This window comes from Lampris incognitus, chromosome 11 (genome assembly GCF_029633865.1).
Source record: "Lampris incognitus isolate fLamInc1 chromosome 11, fLamInc1.hap2, whole genome shotgun sequence".
Classification (NCBI taxonomy): domain Eukaryota; kingdom Metazoa; phylum Chordata; class Actinopteri; order Lampriformes; family Lampridae; genus Lampris; species Lampris incognitus.
Genome location: NC_079221.1, coordinates 57,916,708 through 57,937,112, shown reverse-complemented (window position 1 = coordinate 57,937,112; position 20,405 = coordinate 57,916,708). Strand labels below are relative to the sequence as shown.

At 47.3% G+C, this 20,405-nt stretch overlaps 1 protein-coding gene across 1 annotated transcript in view; it reads right to left on the bottom strand.

The window, feature by feature from the left end:
- The window catches only part of sestd1 (SEC14 and spectrin domains 1), a 63,480-nt gene that overhangs the window by 14,049 nt on the left and 29,026 nt on the right, over positions 1-20,405 (bottom strand). Inside the window, exons 9-11 of the mRNA XM_056289263.1 lie at positions 18,744-18,818; positions 18,372-18,529; positions 1,134-1,256 (exon numbers count right to left, since the gene is read on the bottom strand). Of these exons, the coding sequence (XP_056145238.1) occupies positions 1,134-1,256; positions 18,372-18,529; positions 18,744-18,818 (356 nt within the window). The remainder of the gene's footprint in view (positions 1-1,133; positions 1,257-18,371; positions 18,530-18,743; positions 18,819-20,405) is intronic.

Here is a 20,405-nt window from a genome sequence, read left to right as displayed (position 1 = left end):
TTTAACAAGACTCTTTAAGATGACTCTTTAAGATGACTCTTTAAGATGATTCTTTAAGATGACTCTTTAATGACTCTAAGATGACTCTTTAAGATGACTCTATGACATGACTCTTAAACATGACTCTAACATGACTCTTTAACATGACTCTTTCACATGACTATTTAACATGACTCTTTAACATGACTCTTTAACATGACTCTAAGATGACTCCTTAAAATTACTGTAAGATGACTCTTTAAGATGACTAACATTACTCTTTAAGATGACTCTTTAAGATGACTCTTTAACATGACTCTAAGATGACTCTTTAACATGACTCTAACATGATTCTTTAAGATGACTCTTTAATGACTCTAAGATGGCTCTTTAAGATGACTCTTTAACATGACTCTTTAAGATGACTATGACATGACTCTTAAACATGACTCTAACATGACTCTTTAACATGACTCTTTCACATGACTATTTCACATGACTCTTTAACATGACTCTTTAAGATGACTCTAACATGACTCTAAGATGAGTCTAACATGAGTCTTTAAGATGACTCTTTAACATGACTCTAAGATGACTCTTTAAGATGACTCTAACATGACTCTAAGATGAGTCTTTAACATGACTCTTTAACATGACTCTTTAAGATGACTCTTTAACATGACTCTAAGATGACTCTTTAATATGACTCTAACATGACTCTAAGATGAGTCTTTAACATGAGTCTTTAAGATGACTCTTTAAGATGACTCTAAGATGACTCTTTAAGATAACTCTAACATGACTCTAAGATGAGTCTTTAACATGACTCTTTAACATGACTCTAAGATGACTCTTTAAGATGACTCTAACATGACTCTAAGATGAGTCTTTAAGATGACTCTTTAAACTGACTAGGCCGGGGTCTTCTGTGGCATGGGTCCCCCCTGGGCCTTGGGCCGGGGTCTTCTGTACTCTTTGACACCCCCCGACAGTCAGCAGAATTATTCATTTCTACTTATGAGACTCAGCCAGATTATTAACATAACATCCAGCAGAGGGAGCTGTCTCACTGGAGACACAACAGCATGGAGAGTGTGTGCATGTGTGTGTGTGCGTGTGTGTGTGTGTGTGTGTGTGTGTGTGTGTGTACCCACACTGTGCTGACTTTCGATCTCTTCGTGTTTCTGCTGCAGGGCCTGAGAAGCTCTGATGGAGTCTCCGATGGCCCAGTGAGACTTCAGCTGGTCACAGCCCGGACCCTCCAGCCAGTTCACCACCTGCACAGAGACAGTCAGCAGGTTAGTGGGTGTGAGACGGTGTGTGGACTGTGTGTAGTGTGTGTGAGACGGTGTGTGGACTGTGTGTAGTGTGTGTGAGACGATGTGTGGACTGTGTGTAGTGTGTGTGAGACGATGTGTGGACTGTGTGTAGTGTGTGTGAGACGGTGTGTGGACTGTGTGTAGTGTGTGTGAGACGGTGTGTGGACTGTGTGTAGTGTGTGTGAGACGGTGTGAGACGGTGTGTAGTGTGTGTGAGACGGTGTGAGACGGTGTGTAGTGTGTGTGAGACGGTGTGTGGACTGTGTGTAGTGTGTGTGAGACGATGTATGGACTGTGTGTAGTGTGTGTGAGACGGTGTGTGGACTGTGTGTAGTTTGTGTGAGACGGTGTGTGGACTGTGTGTAGTGTGTGTGAGACGGTGTGTGGACTGTGTGTAGTGTGTGTGAGACGGTGTGTGGACTGTGTGTAGTGTGTGTGAGACGGTGTGTGGACTGTGTGTAGTGTGTGTGAGACGGTGTGTGGACTGTGTGTAGTGTGTGTGAGACGGTGTGTGGACTGTGTGTAGTGTGTGTGAGACGGTGTGTGGACTGTGTGTAGTGTGTGTGGACTGTGTGTAGTGTGTGTGAGACGGTGTGTGGACTGTGTGTAGTGTGTGTGAGACGGTGTATGAGACGGTGTGTGTAGTGTGTGTGTGAGACGGTGTGTGAGATGGTGTGTGTAGTGTGTGTGAGACGGTGTGTGGACTGTGTGTAGTGTGTGTGAGACGGTGTGTGGACTGTGTGTAGTGTGTGTGAGACGGTGTGTGGACTGTGTGTAGTGTGTGTGAGACGATGTGTGGACTGTGTGTAGTGTGTGTGAGACGGTGTGTGGACTGTGTGTAGTGTGTGTGAGACGGTGTGTGGACTGTGTGTAGTGTCTGTGAGACGGTGTGTGGACTGTGTGTAGTGTGTGTGAGACGGTGTATGAGACGGTGTGTGTAGTGTGTGTGTGAGACGGTGTGTGAGATGGTGTGTGTAGTGTGTGTGAGACGGTGTGTGGACTGTGTGTAGTGTGTGTGAGACGGTGTGTGAGATGGTGTGTGTAGTGTGTGTGTGTGAGACGGTGTGTGAGATGGTGTGTGTAATGTGTGTGTGTGAGACGGTGTGTGAGATGGTGTGTGTAGTGTGTGTGTGAGACGGTGTGTGAGATGGTGTGTGTAGTGTGTGTGAGACGGTGTGTGGACTGTGTGTAGTGTGTGTGAGACGGTGTGTGAGATGGTGTGTGTAGTGTGTGTGTGTGAGACGGTGTGTGAGATGGTGTGTGTAGTGTGTGTGTGAGACGGTGTGTGAGATGGTGTGTGTAGTGTGTGTGAGACGGTGTGTGGACTGTGTGTAGTGTGTGTGAGACGGTGTGTGAGATGGTGTGTGTAGTGTGTGTGTGTGAGACGGTGTGTGAGATGGTGTGTGTAGTGTGTGTGAGACGGTGTGTGGACTGTGTGTAGTGTGTGTGAGACGGTGTGTGGACTGTGTGTAGTGTGTGTGAGACGGTGTGTGAGATGGTGTGTGTAGTGTGTGTGTGTGAGACGGTGTGTGAGATGGTGTGTGTAATGTGTGTGTGTGAGACGGTGTGTGAGATGGTGTGTGTAGTGTGTGTGAGACGGTGTGTGGACTGTGTGTAGTGTGTGTGAGACGGTGTGTGAGATGGTGTGTGTAGTGTGTGTGTGTGAGACGGTGTGTGAGATGGTGTGTGTAATGTGTGTGTGTGAGACGGTGTGTGAGATGGTGTGTGTAGTGTGTGTGTGAGACGGTGTGTGAGATGGTGTGTGTAGTGTGTGTGAGACGGTGTGTGGACTGTGTGTAGTGTGTGTGAGACGGTGTGTGAGATGGTGTGTGTAGTGTGTGTGAGACGGTGTGTGGACTGTGTGTAGTGTGTGTGAGACGGTGTGTGAGATGGTGTGTGTAGTGTGTGTGTGTGAGACGGTGTGTGAGATGGTGTGTGTAATGTGTGTGTGTGAGACGGTGTGTGAGATGGTGTGTGTAGTGTGTGTGTGAGACGGTGTGTGAGATGGTGTGTGTAGTGTGTGTGAGACGGTGTGTGGACTGTGTGTAGTGTGTGTGAGACGGTGTGTGAGATGGTGTGTGTAGTGTGTGTGTGTGAGACGGTGTGTGAGATGGTGTGTGTAGTGTGTGTGTGAGACGGTGTGTGAGATGGTGTGTGTAGTGTGTGTGAGACGGTGTGTGGACTGTGTGTAGTGTGTGTGAGACGGTGTGTGAGATGGTGTGTGTAGTGTGTGTGTGTGAGACGGTGTGTGAGATGGTGTGTGTAGTGTGTGTGAGACGGTGTGTGGACTGTGTGTAGTGTGTGTGAGACGGTGTGTGGACTGTGTGTAGTGTGTGTGAGACGGTGTGTGAGATGGTGTGTGTAGTGTGTGTGTGTGAGACGGTGTGTGAGATGGTGTGTGTAATGTGTGTGTGTGAGACGGTGTGTGAGATGGTGTGTGTAGTGTGTGTGTGAGACGGTGTGTGAGATGGTGTGTGTAGTGTGTGTGAGACGGTGTGTGGACTGTGTGTAGTGTGTGTGAGACGGTGTGTGAGATGGTGTGTGTAGTGTGTGTGTGTGAGACGGTGTGTGAGATGGTGTGTGTAATGTGTGTGTGTGAGACGGTGTGTGAGATGGTGTGTGTAGTGTGTGTGTGAGACGGTGTGTGAGATGGTGTGTGTAGTGTGTGTGAGACGGTGTGTGGACTGTGTGTAGTGTGTGTGAGACGGTGTGTGAGATGGTGTGTGTAGTGTGTGTGAGACGGTGTGTGGACTGTGTGTAGTGTGTGTGAGACGGTGTGTGAGATGGTGTGTGTAGTGTGTGTGTGTGAGACGGTGTGTGAGATGGTGTGTGTAATGTGTGTGTGTGAGACGGTGTGTGAGATGGTGTGTGTAGTGTGTGTGTGAGACGGTGTGTGAGATGGTGTGTGTAGTGTGTGTGAGACGGTGTGTGGACTGTGTGTAGTGTGTGTGAGACGGTGTGTGAGATGGTGTGTGTAGTGTGTGTGAGACGGTGTGTGGACTGTGTGTAGTGTGTGTGAGACGGTGTGTGAGATGGTGTGTGTAGTGTGTGTGTGTGAGACGGTGTGTGAGATGGTGTGTGTAATGTGTGTGTGTGAGACGGTGTGTGAGATGGTGTGTGTAGTGTGTGTGTGAGACGGTGTGTGAGATGGTGTGTGTAGTGTGTGTGAGACGGTGTGTGGACTGTGTGTAGTGTGTGTGAGACGGTGTGTGAGATGGTGTGTGTAGTGTGTGTGTGTGAGACGGTGTGTGAGATGGTGTGTGTAGTGTGTGTGTGAGACGGTGTGTGAGATGGTGTGTGTAGTGTGTGTGAGACGGTGTGTGGACTGTGTGTAGTGTGTGTGAGACGGTGTGTGAGATGGTGTGTGTAGTGTGTGTGTGTGAGACGGTGTGTGAGATGGTGTGTGTAGTGTGTGTGAGACGGTGTGTGGACTGTGTGTAGTGTGTGTGAGACGGTGTGTGGACTGTGTGTAGTGTGTGTGAGACGGTGTGTGAGATGGTGTGTGTAGTGTGTGTGTGTGAGACGGTGTGTGAGATGGTGTGTGTAATGTGTGTGTGTGAGACGGTGTGTGAGATGGTGTGTGTAGTGTGTGTGTGAGACGGTGTGTGAGATGGTGTGTGTAGTGTGTGTGAGACGGTGTGTGGACTGTGTGTAGTGTGTGTGAGACGGTGTGTGAGATGGTGTGTGTAGTGTGTGTGTGTGAGACGGTGTGTGAGATGGTGTGTGTAATGTGTGTGTGTGAGACGGTGTGTGAGATGGTGTGTGTAGTGTGTGTGTGAGACGGTGTGTGAGATGGTGTGTGTAGTGTGTGTGAGACGGTGTGTGGACTGTGTGTAGTGTGTGTGAGACGGTGTGTGAGATGGTGTGTGTAGTGTGTGTGAGACGGTGTGTGGACTGTGTGTAGTGTGTGTGAGACGGTGTGTGAGATGGTGTGTGTAGTGTGTGTGTGTGAGACGGTGTGTGAGATGGTGTGTGTAATGTGTGTGTGTGAGACGGTGTGTGAGATGGTGTGTGTAGTGTGTGTGTGAGACGGTGTGTGAGATGGTGTGTGTAGTGTGTGTGAGACGGTGTGTGGACTGTGTGTAGTGTGTGTGAGACGGTGTGTGAGATGGTGTGTGTAGTGTGTGTGAGACGGTGTGTGGACTGTGTGTAGTGTGTGTGAGACGGTGTGTGAGATGGTGTGTGTAGTGTGTGTGTGTGAGACGGTGTGTGAGATGGTGTGTGTAATGTGTGTGTGTGAGACGGTGTGTGAGATGGTGTGTGTAGTGTGTGTGTGAGACGGTGTGTGAGATGGTGTGTGTAGTGTGTGTGAGACGGTGTGTGGACTGTGTGTAGTGTGTGTGAGACGGTGTGTGAGATGGTGTGTGTAGTGTGTGTGTGTGAGACGGTGTGTGAGATGGTGTGTGTAATGTGTGTGTGTGAGACGGTGTGTGGACTGTGTGTAGTGTGTGTGTGTGAGACGGTGTGTGGACTGTGTGTAGTGTGTGTGTGTGAGACGGTGTGTGAGATGGTGTGTGTAATGTGTGTGTGTGAGACGGTGTGTGAGATGGTGTGTGTAGTGTGTGTGTGAGACGGTGTGTGAGATGGTGTGTGTAGTGTGTGTGAGACGGTGTGTGGACTGTGTGTAGTGTGTGTGAGACGGTGTGTGAGATGGTGTGTGTAGTGTGTGTGTGTGAGACGGTGTGTGAGATGGTGTGTGTAGTGTGTGTGTGAGACGGTGTGTGAGATGGTGTGTGTAGTGTGTGTGAGACGGTGTGTGGACTGTGTGTAGTGTGTGTGAGACGGTGTGTGAGATGGTGTGTGTAGTGTGTGTGTGTGAGACGGTGTGTGAGATGGTGTGTGTAATGTGTGTGTGTGAGACGGTGTGTGGACTGTGTGTAGTGTGTGTGAGACGGTGTGTGAGATGGTGTGTGTAGTGTGTGTGTGTGAGACGGTGTGTGAGATGGTGTGTGTAGTGTGTGTGTGTGAGACGGTGTGTGAGATGGTGTGTGTAGTGTGTGTGAGACGGTGTGTGTAGTGTGTGTGAGACGGTGTGTGAGATGGTGTGTGTAGTGTGTGTGTGTGAGACGGTGTGTGAGATGGTGTGTGTAGTGTGTGTGAGACGGTGTGTGTGAGACGGTGTGTGTAGTGTGTGTGAGACGGTGTGTGTGAGACGGTGTGTGTAGTGTGTGTGAGACGGTGTGACACAATAACATGAGCATCAGATGACCCGGCTCCTGTGTTTCTTACAGGTCAACCAAACAGCCCGGTGTAGACAGACCGCAGCCCGTCTGAGAGATTAACAAGATACCAGAACGGGCCGTCCGGGTGGCGTGGTGGTCTATTCCCCTGTCTACCAACACGGGGATCGCCGGTTCGAATCCCCGTGTTACCTCCGGCTTGGTCGGGCGTCCCTACAGACACAATTGGCCGTGTCTGCGGGTGGGAAGCCGGATGTGGGTATGTGTCCTGGTCGCTGCACTAGCGCCTCCTCTGGTCGGTCGGGACACCCATTCAGGGGGGAGGGGGAACTGGGGGGAATAGCAGCATCCTCCCACACGCTACATCCCCCTGGTGAAACTCCTCACTGTCAGGTGAAAAGAAGTGGCTGGTGACTCCACATGTATGGGAGGAGGCATGTGGTAGTCTGCAGCCCTCCCCGGATCAGCGGAGGGGGTGGAGCAGAGACCGGGACGGCTCGGAAGAGTAGGGGTACTTTGCCAAGTACAATTTGGAGAAAATGGGGGAAAATACAAAAAGAAAAGAAAAGAAAAAAAGGCCAGAATATGGGGGAAAACTGAGGGCTGAGGGTAAGAAACCACAGCCAGTAGTTGGTGGTTGTAGTTAGTGGTTTGTAGTTGGTGGTTGGTGGTTTGTAGTTGGTGGTTGGTGGTTGTAGTTGGTATTGGTAGTTGGTGGTTGTAGTTGGTATTGGTAGTTGGTGGTTGTAGTTGGTATTGGTAGTTGGTGGTTGTAGTTGGTATTGGTAGTTGGTGGTTGTAGTTGGTATTGGTAGGTGGTGGTTGTAGTTGGTATTGGTAGTTAGTGGTTGGTGGTTTGTAGTTGGTGGTTGGTGGTTGTAGTTGGTATTGGTAGTTGGTGGTTGTAGTTGGTATTGGTAGTTGGTGGTTGTAGTTGGTATTGGTAGGTGGTGGTTGTAGTTGGTATTGGTAGTTGGTGGTTGGTGGTTTGTAGTTGGTGGTTGGTGGTTGTAGTTGGTATTGGTAGTTGTAGTTGGTATTGGTAGTTGGTGGTTGTAGTTGGTATTGGTAGGTGGTGGTTGTAGTTGGTATTGGTAGGTGGTGGTTGTAGTTGGTATTGGTAGTTGGTGGTTGTAGTTGGTATTGGTAGGTGGTGGTTGTAGTTGGTATTGGTAGTTGTGGTTGGTGGTTTGTAGTTGGTGGTTGGTGGTTGTAGTTGGTATTGGTAGTTGGTGGTTGTAGTTGGTATTGGTAGGTGGTGGTTGGTGGTTTGTAGTTGGTGGTTGGTGGTTGTAGTTGGTATTGGTAGTTGTAGTTGGTATTGGTAGTTGGTGGTTGTAGTTGGTATTGGTAGGTGGTGGTTGTAGTTGGTATTGGTAGGTGGTGGTTGTAGTTGGTATTGGTAGTTGGTGGTTGTAGTTGGTATTGGTAGGTGGTGGTTGTAGTTGGTATTGGTAGTTGGTGGTTGGTGGTTTGTAGTTGGTGGTTGGTGGTTGTAGTTGGTATTGGTAGTTGGTGGTTGTAGTTGGTATTGGTAGTTGGTGGTTGTAGTTGGTATTGGTAGGTGGTGGTTGTAGTTGGTATTGGTAGGTGGTGGTTGTAGTTGGTATTGGTAGGTGGTGGTTGTAGTTGGTATTGGTAGTTGGTGGTTGGTGGTTTGTAGTTGGTGGTTGGTGGTTGTAGTTGGTATTGGTAGTTGGTGGTTGTAGTTGGTATTGGTAGGTGGTGGTTGTAGTTGGTATTGGTAGTTGGTGGTTGTAGTTGGTATTGGTAGTTGGTGGTTGTAGTTGGTATTGGTAGGTGGTGGTTGTAGTTGGTATTGGTAGTTGGTGGTTGGTGGTTTGTAGTTGGTGGTTGGTGGTTGTAGTTGGTATTGGTAGTTGGTGGTTGTAGTTGGTATTGGTAGTTGGTGGTTGTAGTTGGTATTGGTAGGTGGTGGTTGTAGTTGGTATTGGTAGGTGGTGGTAGTTTCAGCTTTGGGAGAAGCTCAGTCTGCTCTGGACAACAGCAGCCATGCAGCGCTACTTCTATAAACTATAAAACTACACAGAAAGTCAAACAAAAACCAGGTAAAAACACCACTAAAATGTGTAACTTTGGTCTGTCTCTCTTGCTCACACACACACACACTTTTGCTTTAGGTTGTCCGTCGTGTCCGATGATGACAATCCTGCCTCTGTCACTTGTGAGTCTTCTTATGGCTGTAAAGCCCAATCCGCGATCCACAATGTCTGCCACAGACAGAACAGGTGAAATCACTGACTGGGGGTGTAGGTGTGGTACTGGCTTCATGTCTCTTCAGACGTCTTCTGGTCCGTCGATCACCGCGGTCCTTCTCGAGGTTTTGCACCCCTTGTTGACAGAGCTGCCGCCAGATGGAGCGTTGGGCGGCAGTGTCTTCCAGCTGGCTCGGGTTCAGGCCGCACTTCTTTATGATGGTCTTCAGCTGGTCTTTGTACCGTTTTTCTGGCCCCCTGCCAAGCAGCGGCCAAGATGTAGCTGGCCATACAGCACTTTACGCGGTAAGCGCTCCTTTGGCATCCTGGTGACGTGACTGAGCCAGCGAAGTTGGTGCTGGGTGACGGTAGCCTCCATGCTGATGCAGTTGGTCTTGCGGAGTATTTCAGTATGGGGCACTCGGTCACGCCAGGTTCTCCTCAGGATGCATTGTAGGCATCTGATGTGGAAGGCCTCAAGCATCCTGAGGTGGTGGCTGTACAGGGTCCACGCCTCACAGCTGTAGAGGAGAGTCGTGATGACAACTGCCAAGTAGACAGATATTTTGGTGTGGAGGTTGAGGTCTTTGTTTTGAAAGACCCTTCTCCTAAGTCTGCCAAAAGAGGATGACGCTTGTTTAATCCGGTTTTGCATCTCCCTGCTGATGCTGCAGTCATCAGAGAGGAAGCTGCCCAGGTATTTGAAGGATTCCACTGTTGCGAGTGGTTTGTCGGAGATGTTGAAGGTTGGTGAATGAGATGGAGGAGTAGATGCCCACTGGCATACTACTTCAGTCTTTGCCACATTTATAGAGAGCCCCAGCCTACCATACGCCCTTGTAGCAGCTGCAAGGGTAGCTTGTAGTGCCTCGGGTGTGTGGGCCACAACTGCACAGTCATCTGCGTACTGTAACTCAATGATGTGCTCCGATGTCATTTTTGTGACCGCTTGGAGCCTACGGATGTTAAATAGGTTTCCATCTAGTCTGAAGTCCACAGTAACCCCACTGTCCTTCCTGATTTCCTTGTGGAGCAGCAATGTCACACACAGGAGGAATATGTTGAAGAGAACTGGAGCAAGGATGCACCCCTGACGTACCCCGGTGCACACCCTGAAGGGCTCGGATTCCTGGCCTCCAATGGTCACACGTGCCATCATCCCCACGTGAAATCTTTGAAGGATGTTGACAAACTTTCGTGGACAGCCAAACTTCAGGAGGATGTTCCATAGGATGTCCCTGTTGACTGTGTCGAAAGCCTTTGACAGGTCGATGAAGGCTATGAAGAGGTTCTGATGTTGCTCCCTGCACTTCTCTTGGAGTTGCCGTGCTGTGAACACCATGTCCACAGTACTCCTATTCCTCCTAAACCCACACTGTGACTCAGGCAACAGCTCCTCTGAGATGTGTTTTACCAGCCTGTGTAACATGAGTTTGGCCAGGACTTTTCCAGCACTCTAGAATTAGGAACTGTAACACTGCTACCACAACCTGATAAGGACCGACAGAGGTGTGACTCCTACAGGCCTCTAAGCCTGTTGAACGTCGACTATACAATTATTTCCAAGTTACTAGCTACCAGATGAGAAGACACTATGTTAAAGATAATTCATCCCGATCAAACAGGAGTTACTAAGAATAGACAAGGGTCAGACAATGTCTGCCGGTTATTCCATATTGTGGACTACGCACAGAGGAAAAGGGAACCCATGCTGATAATATCAATGGTTGCTGAGAAGGCGTTTGACAGGATCAAGCCTAGCTTCATGTTTCAAGGGCTAGAAGCCATGAATTCCAGGGAGAGATTAATGGGGTCCTGTCGGATGTTTTCTCGCTCTCTAGAGGGGTCCGACAGGGCTGTTGCATCTCGCCATTGTTACTTTCGATCGCCATCAAACTGCTCACTATCGTCATTCGGGCCAATACTGCCATCTCTGGTATCAAATTTGGTACTTCTGAGCACAAAATACCTCTCTACGTAGACGACGTTTTAACATACCTAACTGACCCAGCTGATTTGGTCCCTCCACTTTTTCAATGTCTACAAGAATATAGCGCAGCCTCGGCATACAAAATAAACGTATCCAAGAGTGAGGTTCTGCCCTTAAACACACAGAACTTGAACATCAGAACACTCACTGAACACCTGCAGGTATGTCCTTGTGGTTTTAAATACCTGGGCATCAACATCAGAAAACACCACGACAAAGTGCTCAAAGACAACTATTTGAATCTCTTGGAGAAAATTAAGACAGACACTCAGAGATGGACCAACGTGCCACTGTCCCTAATTGGTAGAGTGAACATAATTAAAATGTATGTATTACCAAAGCTTACCTTCCTTTTCATTTGTATCCCTCTGAGAGTCCCCAAGAGCTTTTCCAACGAACTTAACAAACTTCTCACCTCATTTTTGTGGCAAACTAAAATCCCAAGAGTAAAACTCTACTCTCCAGGCCCCTCATACTAAAGATGGTTTAAACCTTCCCAATTTCAGATGCTACTATCTGGCATCTCAGTTCTGGCCGATATGGATTTGGCTGCACACTGAGGGTAATGAGGTTAGATGGCTATCTATAGAACAACATGAGCTGAATACTACTCCTTTGAAAATAATTCCTTTCTTGGGCACAAAGAAAAGCCTCTCGTCAATCACAAAGAACCCCATAATTCGGAACACCTTTGGGGCATGGCAGGAGTCCCACACAATTTAGGGAATAGATATCTCATTATTAAGAAAGACCCCTTTATGGGATAACCCCAACATTCAAAATCTTATAGCTGATGGAACATTAAAGAAACGGGTCAATAATGGGATAAAAACTGTTGAAGACTTATATAGTGGCAATATACTGTCTACATGTCAACAACTATCTTCCAAATTTAATTTGCCAAGACACAATCTCTTTAAATACCTTCAAATCAGACACTGGGTCCAAGATAATTCTATAGATTTCCCATTTATTCCAAATGAATCACCCCTAGAGGATCATTTGCTTAACATACCAGTCTCCTCCGCTAGGGGGCTGATATCCTCAGTATACAACATCCTAAATAGAAATCTATCAATCTTTGAGAGGTTGTCTATTAAACGCAAATGGGAAACAGACCTAGAATGCAAGCAACTACAGTGTCCCTGATTGGCAAAATATTTTGGAAAGACCTCAGACAGTTCTAGTCTCTACAAATCACAGGCAGGTGCAATTGAATATTTTTCACAGAACACATCTCACCCCACACAGGATTGATGGGAATATATCCGCCATGTGCCAGAGGTGTAAGATAACTGAAGGCAAGCTGCTCCATATGCTCTGGAGTGGTCCTTACCTGGAAGAGTTCTGGAAGTTCATTATAACCACTGTTTCAGATACCATAGAGTACCAAATACCATATGACCCCAGGATTTGGCTATTGGGTGATGTTGACATGCTAACAGTAACTCGCCGTACGAAGTATTTCGTATTACTTGCCAGCACTGCGGGGGGGAAATTACCCTTATAAACCGGACATCAGAAAACTCACCATCACAAAAGCACTGGCTGAAGGAACTTTCATCATACTGCACTCCAGAGAAGATTCTATACAATGCCAGGGGAAAACTGCAATATCTAATAACATTTGGGACTCTCTTGGACTCTCTCCCTTCAATAAATCCACTGAGTGGACTCACCTATTAGAACTGTTGTGTTGTGTTGTGTTTTTTTTTCTTTTCTTAACATGTCCTTAAAGGACCTGAAGTTGTGAATGATGTTGAGCATTGTACCATTGTTGGGATGGGGGGATGGGGTGGGAGGGTGTGTTTATTTTGCTTTTTTCTTTCCCTTTTGCCTGTGTTTTTTTTCTCCTCTCGGTTTTCTGTTGTTGTATTTTGTACTTAAAACAAAAATGACAGTGTATTTGTTTGGTGTGTTGTCAATAAATAAATCTTTTTAAAAAAAAGCAGAAATGGCTCTTGCCAAGCATGTCTTACAGAGGGAGGACACTTGTAATCAACAACCTCGTGTCCTCTTCATTATGGCACCCATTAGTTTGTGTTGGTCCCCCTTCAAACTTCCTTTCATGAATTCAAGCTGTTCTGGGTGATTTCTTTTGAGATAAACTGCATTGGATTCCCCAGGCTGTTCTTTTCTCCCAAAGGAGGAAGGAGGACAAGGACTTATACGTTTGGCCAGTAGAGGTGCTGTTTTCCGCCTTCATTTTATCCAGAGGCTGCTTTATGGCCCAAAAGACTTGGTGTGGAAACCACTGGCACACAGTTTTGCAGAAGTTTGTTGGTCTGGGACTGCATGACTCACTGTTCCTCATGGATCTAAAGACTCTGAAGTTCCAGACCTTGCCACCTTTCTACCGCAGAGTTTTCACAGTGTGGAAAATATTGGTGAAAGAGAGGAAAGTGCAAAGTGACTCATTATAATGGCTTTTGAGGGAGCCTGTGGTGCATGGAGGACATCTGCATACCCCCTGCTGGGCAGGATCAGCAGTCACAGAAGTGTTCTGCAGAGCTGGGACTCTAACCCTTGGATCGGTGGTGAGCACTGCTGGACCTGACGTGAACAATGCAGCTGTTCTAGCGGCTGGTCTGGGGGTGCGTCCTGTGAGGATCATCAACAAGCTACTTGACCATTGGAGACGCTGCCTGACGGGACCTGAATCCCTCCTGTTAAATGAATACAGCAATGGTTTGATCTCGCCCCATACAGATGATCCTTTTCCTCATTTAAGTATTCGTCCTAGTTTTGATGACTGTTCAGGTTCTTTTTTAGATGAGAAGAGAAGTACTTTTCTAAATTTAGAAGAGGCAAAAGGCAAATTACTGTATGGAATGATGGTTAAGTGTCTAAACAAGGGTAAACTACACAGTCGTGTCGACACACCTTGGTGAAGTCATCTGGGCACGGGAGTTGATGTCAGACCTGCTTGGAGGGGTTTATACAAACCACCACTAACAAAGAAGGTTGCTGACTTACAGTGGAGACTTGTACAGGGGGTAGTAGCAGTTCATGCTTTTCTTACCCTTATTAGTCAAGGTGTAAGTGATAAATGTCGGTTTTGTGGCGTACGCTATGCTCGCCACAGTACACCCTGTCCCTCTCCCCCACTGTCGGGACCGGTGGGTTTTCTAAAACCCAAACACGGAAGACTTGAGAACTGCCGCTGGCCTGCTTCAGTTTGTTTCTGTGCTGGGCTAAAAGGAAATCTCCAGCCACAGATCGACTTGCTAAAACAGCATCGAGGAAACAGTTCAGACCTTCAGCTCTTCTTCTCCTCATGTCTAGAGGACACGTGATATCATTTCACAGCGCCACCTAGCAATACAAACACAACAGCTGGGTCTGAACTGAATACAAAAGGATGAGGACGGACAGCAAGAGACAGCATGAGGCTAATACTGATCACAGTACACAGAATACTAAACAAACACAGAGAGACAGACAGACAGAAAGATGAACTGAAAGAAAGACAGATGAGGACAGACAGGAATAGACAGGGAAGGAGAGGTGTGTTGTCGTTCTTATCAAGGTCAGTGTGTTTATCAGGTTAACAATGTCTACAGGACATAAAGGCCACACACACACACACACTTTTCCATCCATCCTCTTTACAGAACAGAAGTAGGCCACGGTCGTGCAACCCCTCCAAATCCTCCAGACTAGTGACCAATAGCTCCCTAGTTTCCATGGAAACCTCAGGCTCAGCTCCAAGATGACGACTGCAGCATCAACCAAGCCAAGGATGATCTGATCTGATCTGATCCGAGAGCAGCAGATCAGCCAGAGACCATCACACTCAAGCATTACGATAGACCGTTGGATAGAGCAAGCTACAGAAGTGTATTTCATTAGAATTATTGATGCAGTATCATCATGACTGACAAACATAGAGGCAACTTCAACGGAGGAGCAATCCTCGGGAGAGTGGACGAGGAGGGGAGAGCGACGGGAAGAGAAGTGTTGAACCTCCTCCCACTGCTTTCCCATCTTTATTTGTTGGAACGTGAAGAAAATAAATCCTGGAGGTGTTGGTGTGATTATTAGCTGCTCTGAGATCTGTTATTTATATTGGCTGACAGCAAGTCAAGGTTCATCAAGATAAGACAAACTCAAGACAAAACACGAGACGTTTTTAAAAGTTTGGCTAATGTTGAAGATGGAATGAAGATGGGATAAGTGAAAAAGAAATTAGACCCAATAAGAAAATGTCGATTCTTTTTTTAGTAAAACAGTCTCAGTGTGGTTGTGTTTAACCCTCCACTGAGGATGCACAAGCCAGTGCATTCTTAGTGCCGGTCCCAAGCCCGGATAAATGAGGAGAGTTGAGTCAGGAAGGGCATCTCGCAGAAAATCTTTGCCACCAATATGTGGATCATAAATCAGATTTCCATATCGGATCGGTCGAGACCCAGGTTACCAGCGACCACCACCTGTGCTGTTGGCCAGCAGAGTGCCGGTGGAAACTATGCTACTGTTGGGTGAAGGAGAAGGAGAGGGGGAAGGCATTTCCAGAGGCAGCAGGAGAGGAGGAAGGGGAGGCGTGTGGAGGTGAGAGTTGGAACTTTGAATGTTGGCACTATGACTGGTAAAGGGAGAGGGCTGGCTGACATGATGGAGAGAAGAAAGGTAGGTATACTGTGTGTGCAAGAGACCAGGTGGAAGGGGAGTAAGGCCAGGAGTATCGGAGGTGGGTTCAAACTCTTCTACCATGGTGCGAATGGGAGGAGTAATGGGGTGGGGGTAATTCTGAAGGAAGAGTATGTCAAGAGCGTGCTGGAGGTGAAGAGAGTGTCAGACAGAGTGATGAGTATGAACCTGCACATTGAAGGTGTATTGATGAATGTTATCAGCGCATATGCCCCGCAAGTTGGGTGTGAGATGGATGAAAAAGAAGAATTCTGGAGTGAGTTGGACGACATGGTGGAGAGGGTACCCAAGGAGGAGAGAGTGGTGATTGGAACGGACTTCAATGGACATGTTGGTGAAGGGAACAGAGGTGAGGAGGAGGTGATGGGTAGGTATGGTGTCAAGGAGAGAAATGTGGAAGGACAGATGGTGGTGGATTTTGTGAAAAGGATGGAAATGGCTGTGGTGAATACATATTTCAAGAAGAGGGAGGAACACAGGGTGACGTACAAGAGTGGAGGAAAGGGCACACAGGTGGACTATATCTTATGTAGAAGGCGCCATCTAAAAGGGATTGGAGACTGCAAGGTGGTGACAGGGGAGAACGTAGCTAGGCAGCATCGGATGGTGGTCTGTAGGATGACTTTGGAGACCAAGAAGAGGAAGAGAGTGAAGGCACAGCCGAAGATCAAATGGTGGAAGTTGAAGAAGGAAGACTGTTGTGTGGAGTTCAGGCAGGAGTTAAGACAGGCACTGGGTGGTAGTGAAGAGTTGCCAGATGGCTGGAAAACCACTGCAGAAATAGTGAGGGAGACAGCTAGGAAGGTACTTGGTGTGTCATCAGGACAGAGGAAAGAAGTCAAGGAGACTTGGTGGTGGAATGAGGAAGTACAGCAAAGTATACAGAGGAAGAGGTTGGCAAAGAAGAAGTGGGATAGTCAGAGAGATGAAGAAAGTAGACAGGAGTACAAGGAGATGCAGTGTAAAGTGAAGAGAGAGGTGGCAAAGGCAAAGGAAAAGGTGTATGGTGAGTTGTATGACAGATTAGACACTAAGGAAGGAGAAAGGACTTGTACCGATTGGCTAGACAGAGGGACCGAGCTGGGAAGGATGTGCAGCAAGTTAGGGTGATCAAGGATAGAGATGGAAATGTGCTGACAAGCGAGGAGAGTGTGCTGAGAAGGTGGAAGGAATACTTTGAGGGGCTGATGAATGAAGAAAATGAGAGAGAGAGAAGGTTGGATGATGTAGGGATAGTGAATCAGGAAGTTCAGTGGATTAGCAAGGAGGAAGGGAGGGCAGCTATGAAGAGGATGAAGAATGGAAAGGCAGTTGGTCCTGATGACATACCTGTGGAGGCATGGAGGTGTTTAGGAGAGGTGGCAGTGGAGTATTTAACTAGATTGTTTAACACAATCCTGGAAAGTGAGAGGATGCCTGAGGAGTGGAGAAGAAGCATACTGGTACCGATTTTCAAGAACAAGGGTGATGTGCAGAACTGCAGCAACTACAGAGGTATAAAGTTGATCAGCCACAGCATGAAGATTTGGGAAAGAGTAATAGAAGCTAGGTTAAGAGGAGGAGAGGTGATGATCAGCGAGCAGCAGTATGGTTTCATGCCATGAAAGAGCACCACAGATGAGATGTTTGCTTTGAGAATATTGATGGAGAAGTATAGAGGAGGCCAGAAGGAGTTACATTGTGTCTTTGTGTATTTAGAGAAAGCATACGACAGGGTGCCGAGAGAGGAGGTGTGGTATTGTATGAGGAAGTCGGGAGTTGCAGAGAAGTATGTAGGAGTGGTACAGGATACGTATGAGGGCAGTGTGACAGTGGTGAGGTGTGTGGTTGGAATGACAGATGGGGTCAAGGTGGAGGTGGGATTACATCAAGGATCGGCTCTGAGCCCTTTCTTGTTTGCAATGGTGATGGACAGGTTGACGGACAAGATCAGGCAGGAGTCTCCATGGACTATGATGTTTGCATATTACATTGTGATCTGTAGCAAGAGTAGGGTGCAGGTGGAGGAGAGCCTGGAGAGGTGGAGGTATGCACTGGAGAGAAGAGGAATGAAAGTCAGTAGGAGCAAGACGGAATACCTATGTGTGAATGAGAGGGAGGACAGTGGAATGGTCAGGATGCAAGGAGTGGAGGTGATGAAGGTGTATGAGTTTAAATACTTGGGGTCAACTGTCCAAAGTAATGGGGAGTGCAGGAGAGAGGTGAAGAAGAGAGTGCAGGCAGGGTGGAGTGGGTGGAGAAGAGGGTCAGGAGTGATGTGTGACAGAAGGGTACCAGCAAGAGTTAAAGGGAAGGTTTACAAGATGGTTGTGAGACCAGCTATGTTGTATGGTTTGGAGACAGTGGCACTGATGAAAAGACAGGAGGAGGAGCTGGAGGTGGCAGAGATGAAGATGATAAGATTTTCACTGGGAGTGATGAAGAAGGACAGGATTAGGAAGGAGCATATTAGAGGGACAGCTCAGGTTGGACGGTTTGGAGACAAAGCGAGAGAGACAAGATGGAGATGGTGTGGACATGTGTGGAGGAGAGATGCTGGGTATACTGGGAGAAGGATGCTGAATATGGAGCTGCCAGGGAAGAGGAGAAGAGGAAGGCCAAAGAGGAGGTTTATGGATGTGGTGAGGGAGGACATGCAGGTGGCTGGTGTGACAGAGGAAGATGCAGAGGACAGGAAGAGATGGAAACGGATGATCCGCTGTGGCGCCCCCTAACGGGAGCAGCCAAAAGAAGTAGTAGTAGTAGTAGTAGTAGTGGCAGTAGTAGTAAGGAAGCAAGCAAAATTGTAATTATATAAAATTTGTAATATAGTAGTAATAGTAGCAGCAGTAGTAGTAGTAATGTTGATAGGCACACCTTTACATTGTTGTACATACATACTGATTCATAAATAGTTTTGCATAAATAAATATAGTTTTAGATAATATATAGTTGACTCTCTATAATACATACACAGTATAGAATAGCATACTGGGAGCAGCCAAGTAGTAGTAGTAGTAGTGGTAGTCTCAGTGCGTGTGTGTGTGTGTGTGTGTCCTACCTGCATGACCTTGGTGTTGATCTCCTCCAGCTGAGTGCGTTTGTTTCGCTGTCTGCAGACCTCCTGGTATTTGGTGTATTGTTCTCTGAGAGAGTCCAGCAGCTTCATAACCTGAGGCTGAGCCAGTAGCTCCTCCTCCATAGGACACCAGGCTGGACCTGGAGGACACACACACCAATATCCTTTGCCCATCTATTCAGCCATCTATCTATCTATCCATCCATCCATCTAGTCATCTATTATTCATCAATCTATCATCCATCAATCTATGCATCCATACTATCTTTCCATTCATCCATCCATCCCCACTGATCTCTACAGGGGTTGCTGTCAGCAGACCATCCATCTGTTAATCTGTCACTCCTTCCTCACCTCCCTGTCCTACTCCTCCTCCCCCCTCTGAGCCATTAAAACGCCGCTGCTGCAGCTCTGACAGCAATTCATGACCTAGAGAGAAAGAGAAAGAGAGCGAGAGAGAGAGAGAGACAGACAGACAGACAGAGGGAGAGACAGACAGACAGACAGACAGACAGAGAGAATTGAATTTTAAAACAACTCTATTTAACAAAAAAATGATCCAAAAAGGGAGTCACGTGACTGGTTGACGAGAATGGCTGCATGAGGAAGAGCTGTGTCCCACCCGGCAAATAGTTACCTTTGAAAACTGACAAAAAGCCAATTTCCTTTGACTTATTGAGCAAGAAGTTGGCAATATAGTGCTACGATGCCAAACGCTACGAGAAATTCCGCGAATCCCTCCAAAACTGGCCCCAGCGGGGTGAAGGCTAACGAAGCGGCTAACGCTACTCAAGCTAACCAGAGGGCATCGCCGTCTCGCAACACATGAAACACCAATACACCCGTTGCTAGCTCCATCTCTGGTGAAGTGGCCAAAGAGTTTGCTAAACTCACTGCATTAATCTTGGAAAAGTCTGAGGCCCATGACAAGAAGCTAGAAGCTATATGGGTGACAACAAGAGCTACAGACAGCAAACTGGCTGAAATTACCAACCGCATTTCTCCTGGAGGATGCTAACGAAGAACCGGGAGCGAACCGGGAGCGAAGGAATACTTTACGTTTCATTGGATTTCCAGTGGGCAGCGAAGAAGGAGATGCCCTGTCATTCCTAGGCAAAATTTTGCCTGAGATATTGAGCATCAACTTCCCAAGGGGACTGGAAATTGACAGCACACAGGATTGGGGCATTACACAAAAGCCAATTTCCTAATCAAGCCTCGCCACCGAGACCCATCATTGCCAGGTTCCTGAGATTCCAGGATTGGAACCGCACCGCAGAGGCTGCACGCCAGTTGGGTCATGTTATCTGGAAGGGGCACCGCATCGTGGCCTCTGCCGACTGCTCCAAGTTGGTTAATGAGAAGCGCATAAAGTTCAACAAGTGCAAGAAGATGCTCCATGAAAAACACCTGAGATTTTCTCTCGACTACCCAGCACTACTCACCGTCAGATCAGTGCAGGATCCTCACCGATTTGATGACCATAAAAAGGCCCTGGCCTATATTCGCTCCCTTGGATAACCTGGGGGTTCCTTTGCTTTGGGTTAATGGTGTTTCGCGCCTCACCGCTCCAGAAATGTGGACGCTTTTTAAATGACCTGCTTTTCATGGAGGTTGATTTTGCTTTTCAGGGCAGAGAAACCACGGTGAGGTCAGTAAAACCTTTATTGGGCGACATAATACCGCTACCAATTCCCATTATGTAACGTTAGATTTTGGAGGTGAAGCAGTACGTTTTATCTATACAAATCTATCTTTATCTATACAAAGTATGAAGTATACAAAGCATGTTGGTTCCTACTACGGGCGTGTTCAGAAATCAGAAACAATTTGTCACCTCAGTCATGTACTTTCATACACAAAAGGGACGAAATTTCGTTTCTCCCAGCTCACAGCAGTGCAACACAAAAGACAAAAAACACATATCCAAAAGAAAACGACTCCACCAAAAACAAAAAACAAACGATGGCGAGATCAAAGCAAAAAACAAAACAAAACAACAACAACACATGAACA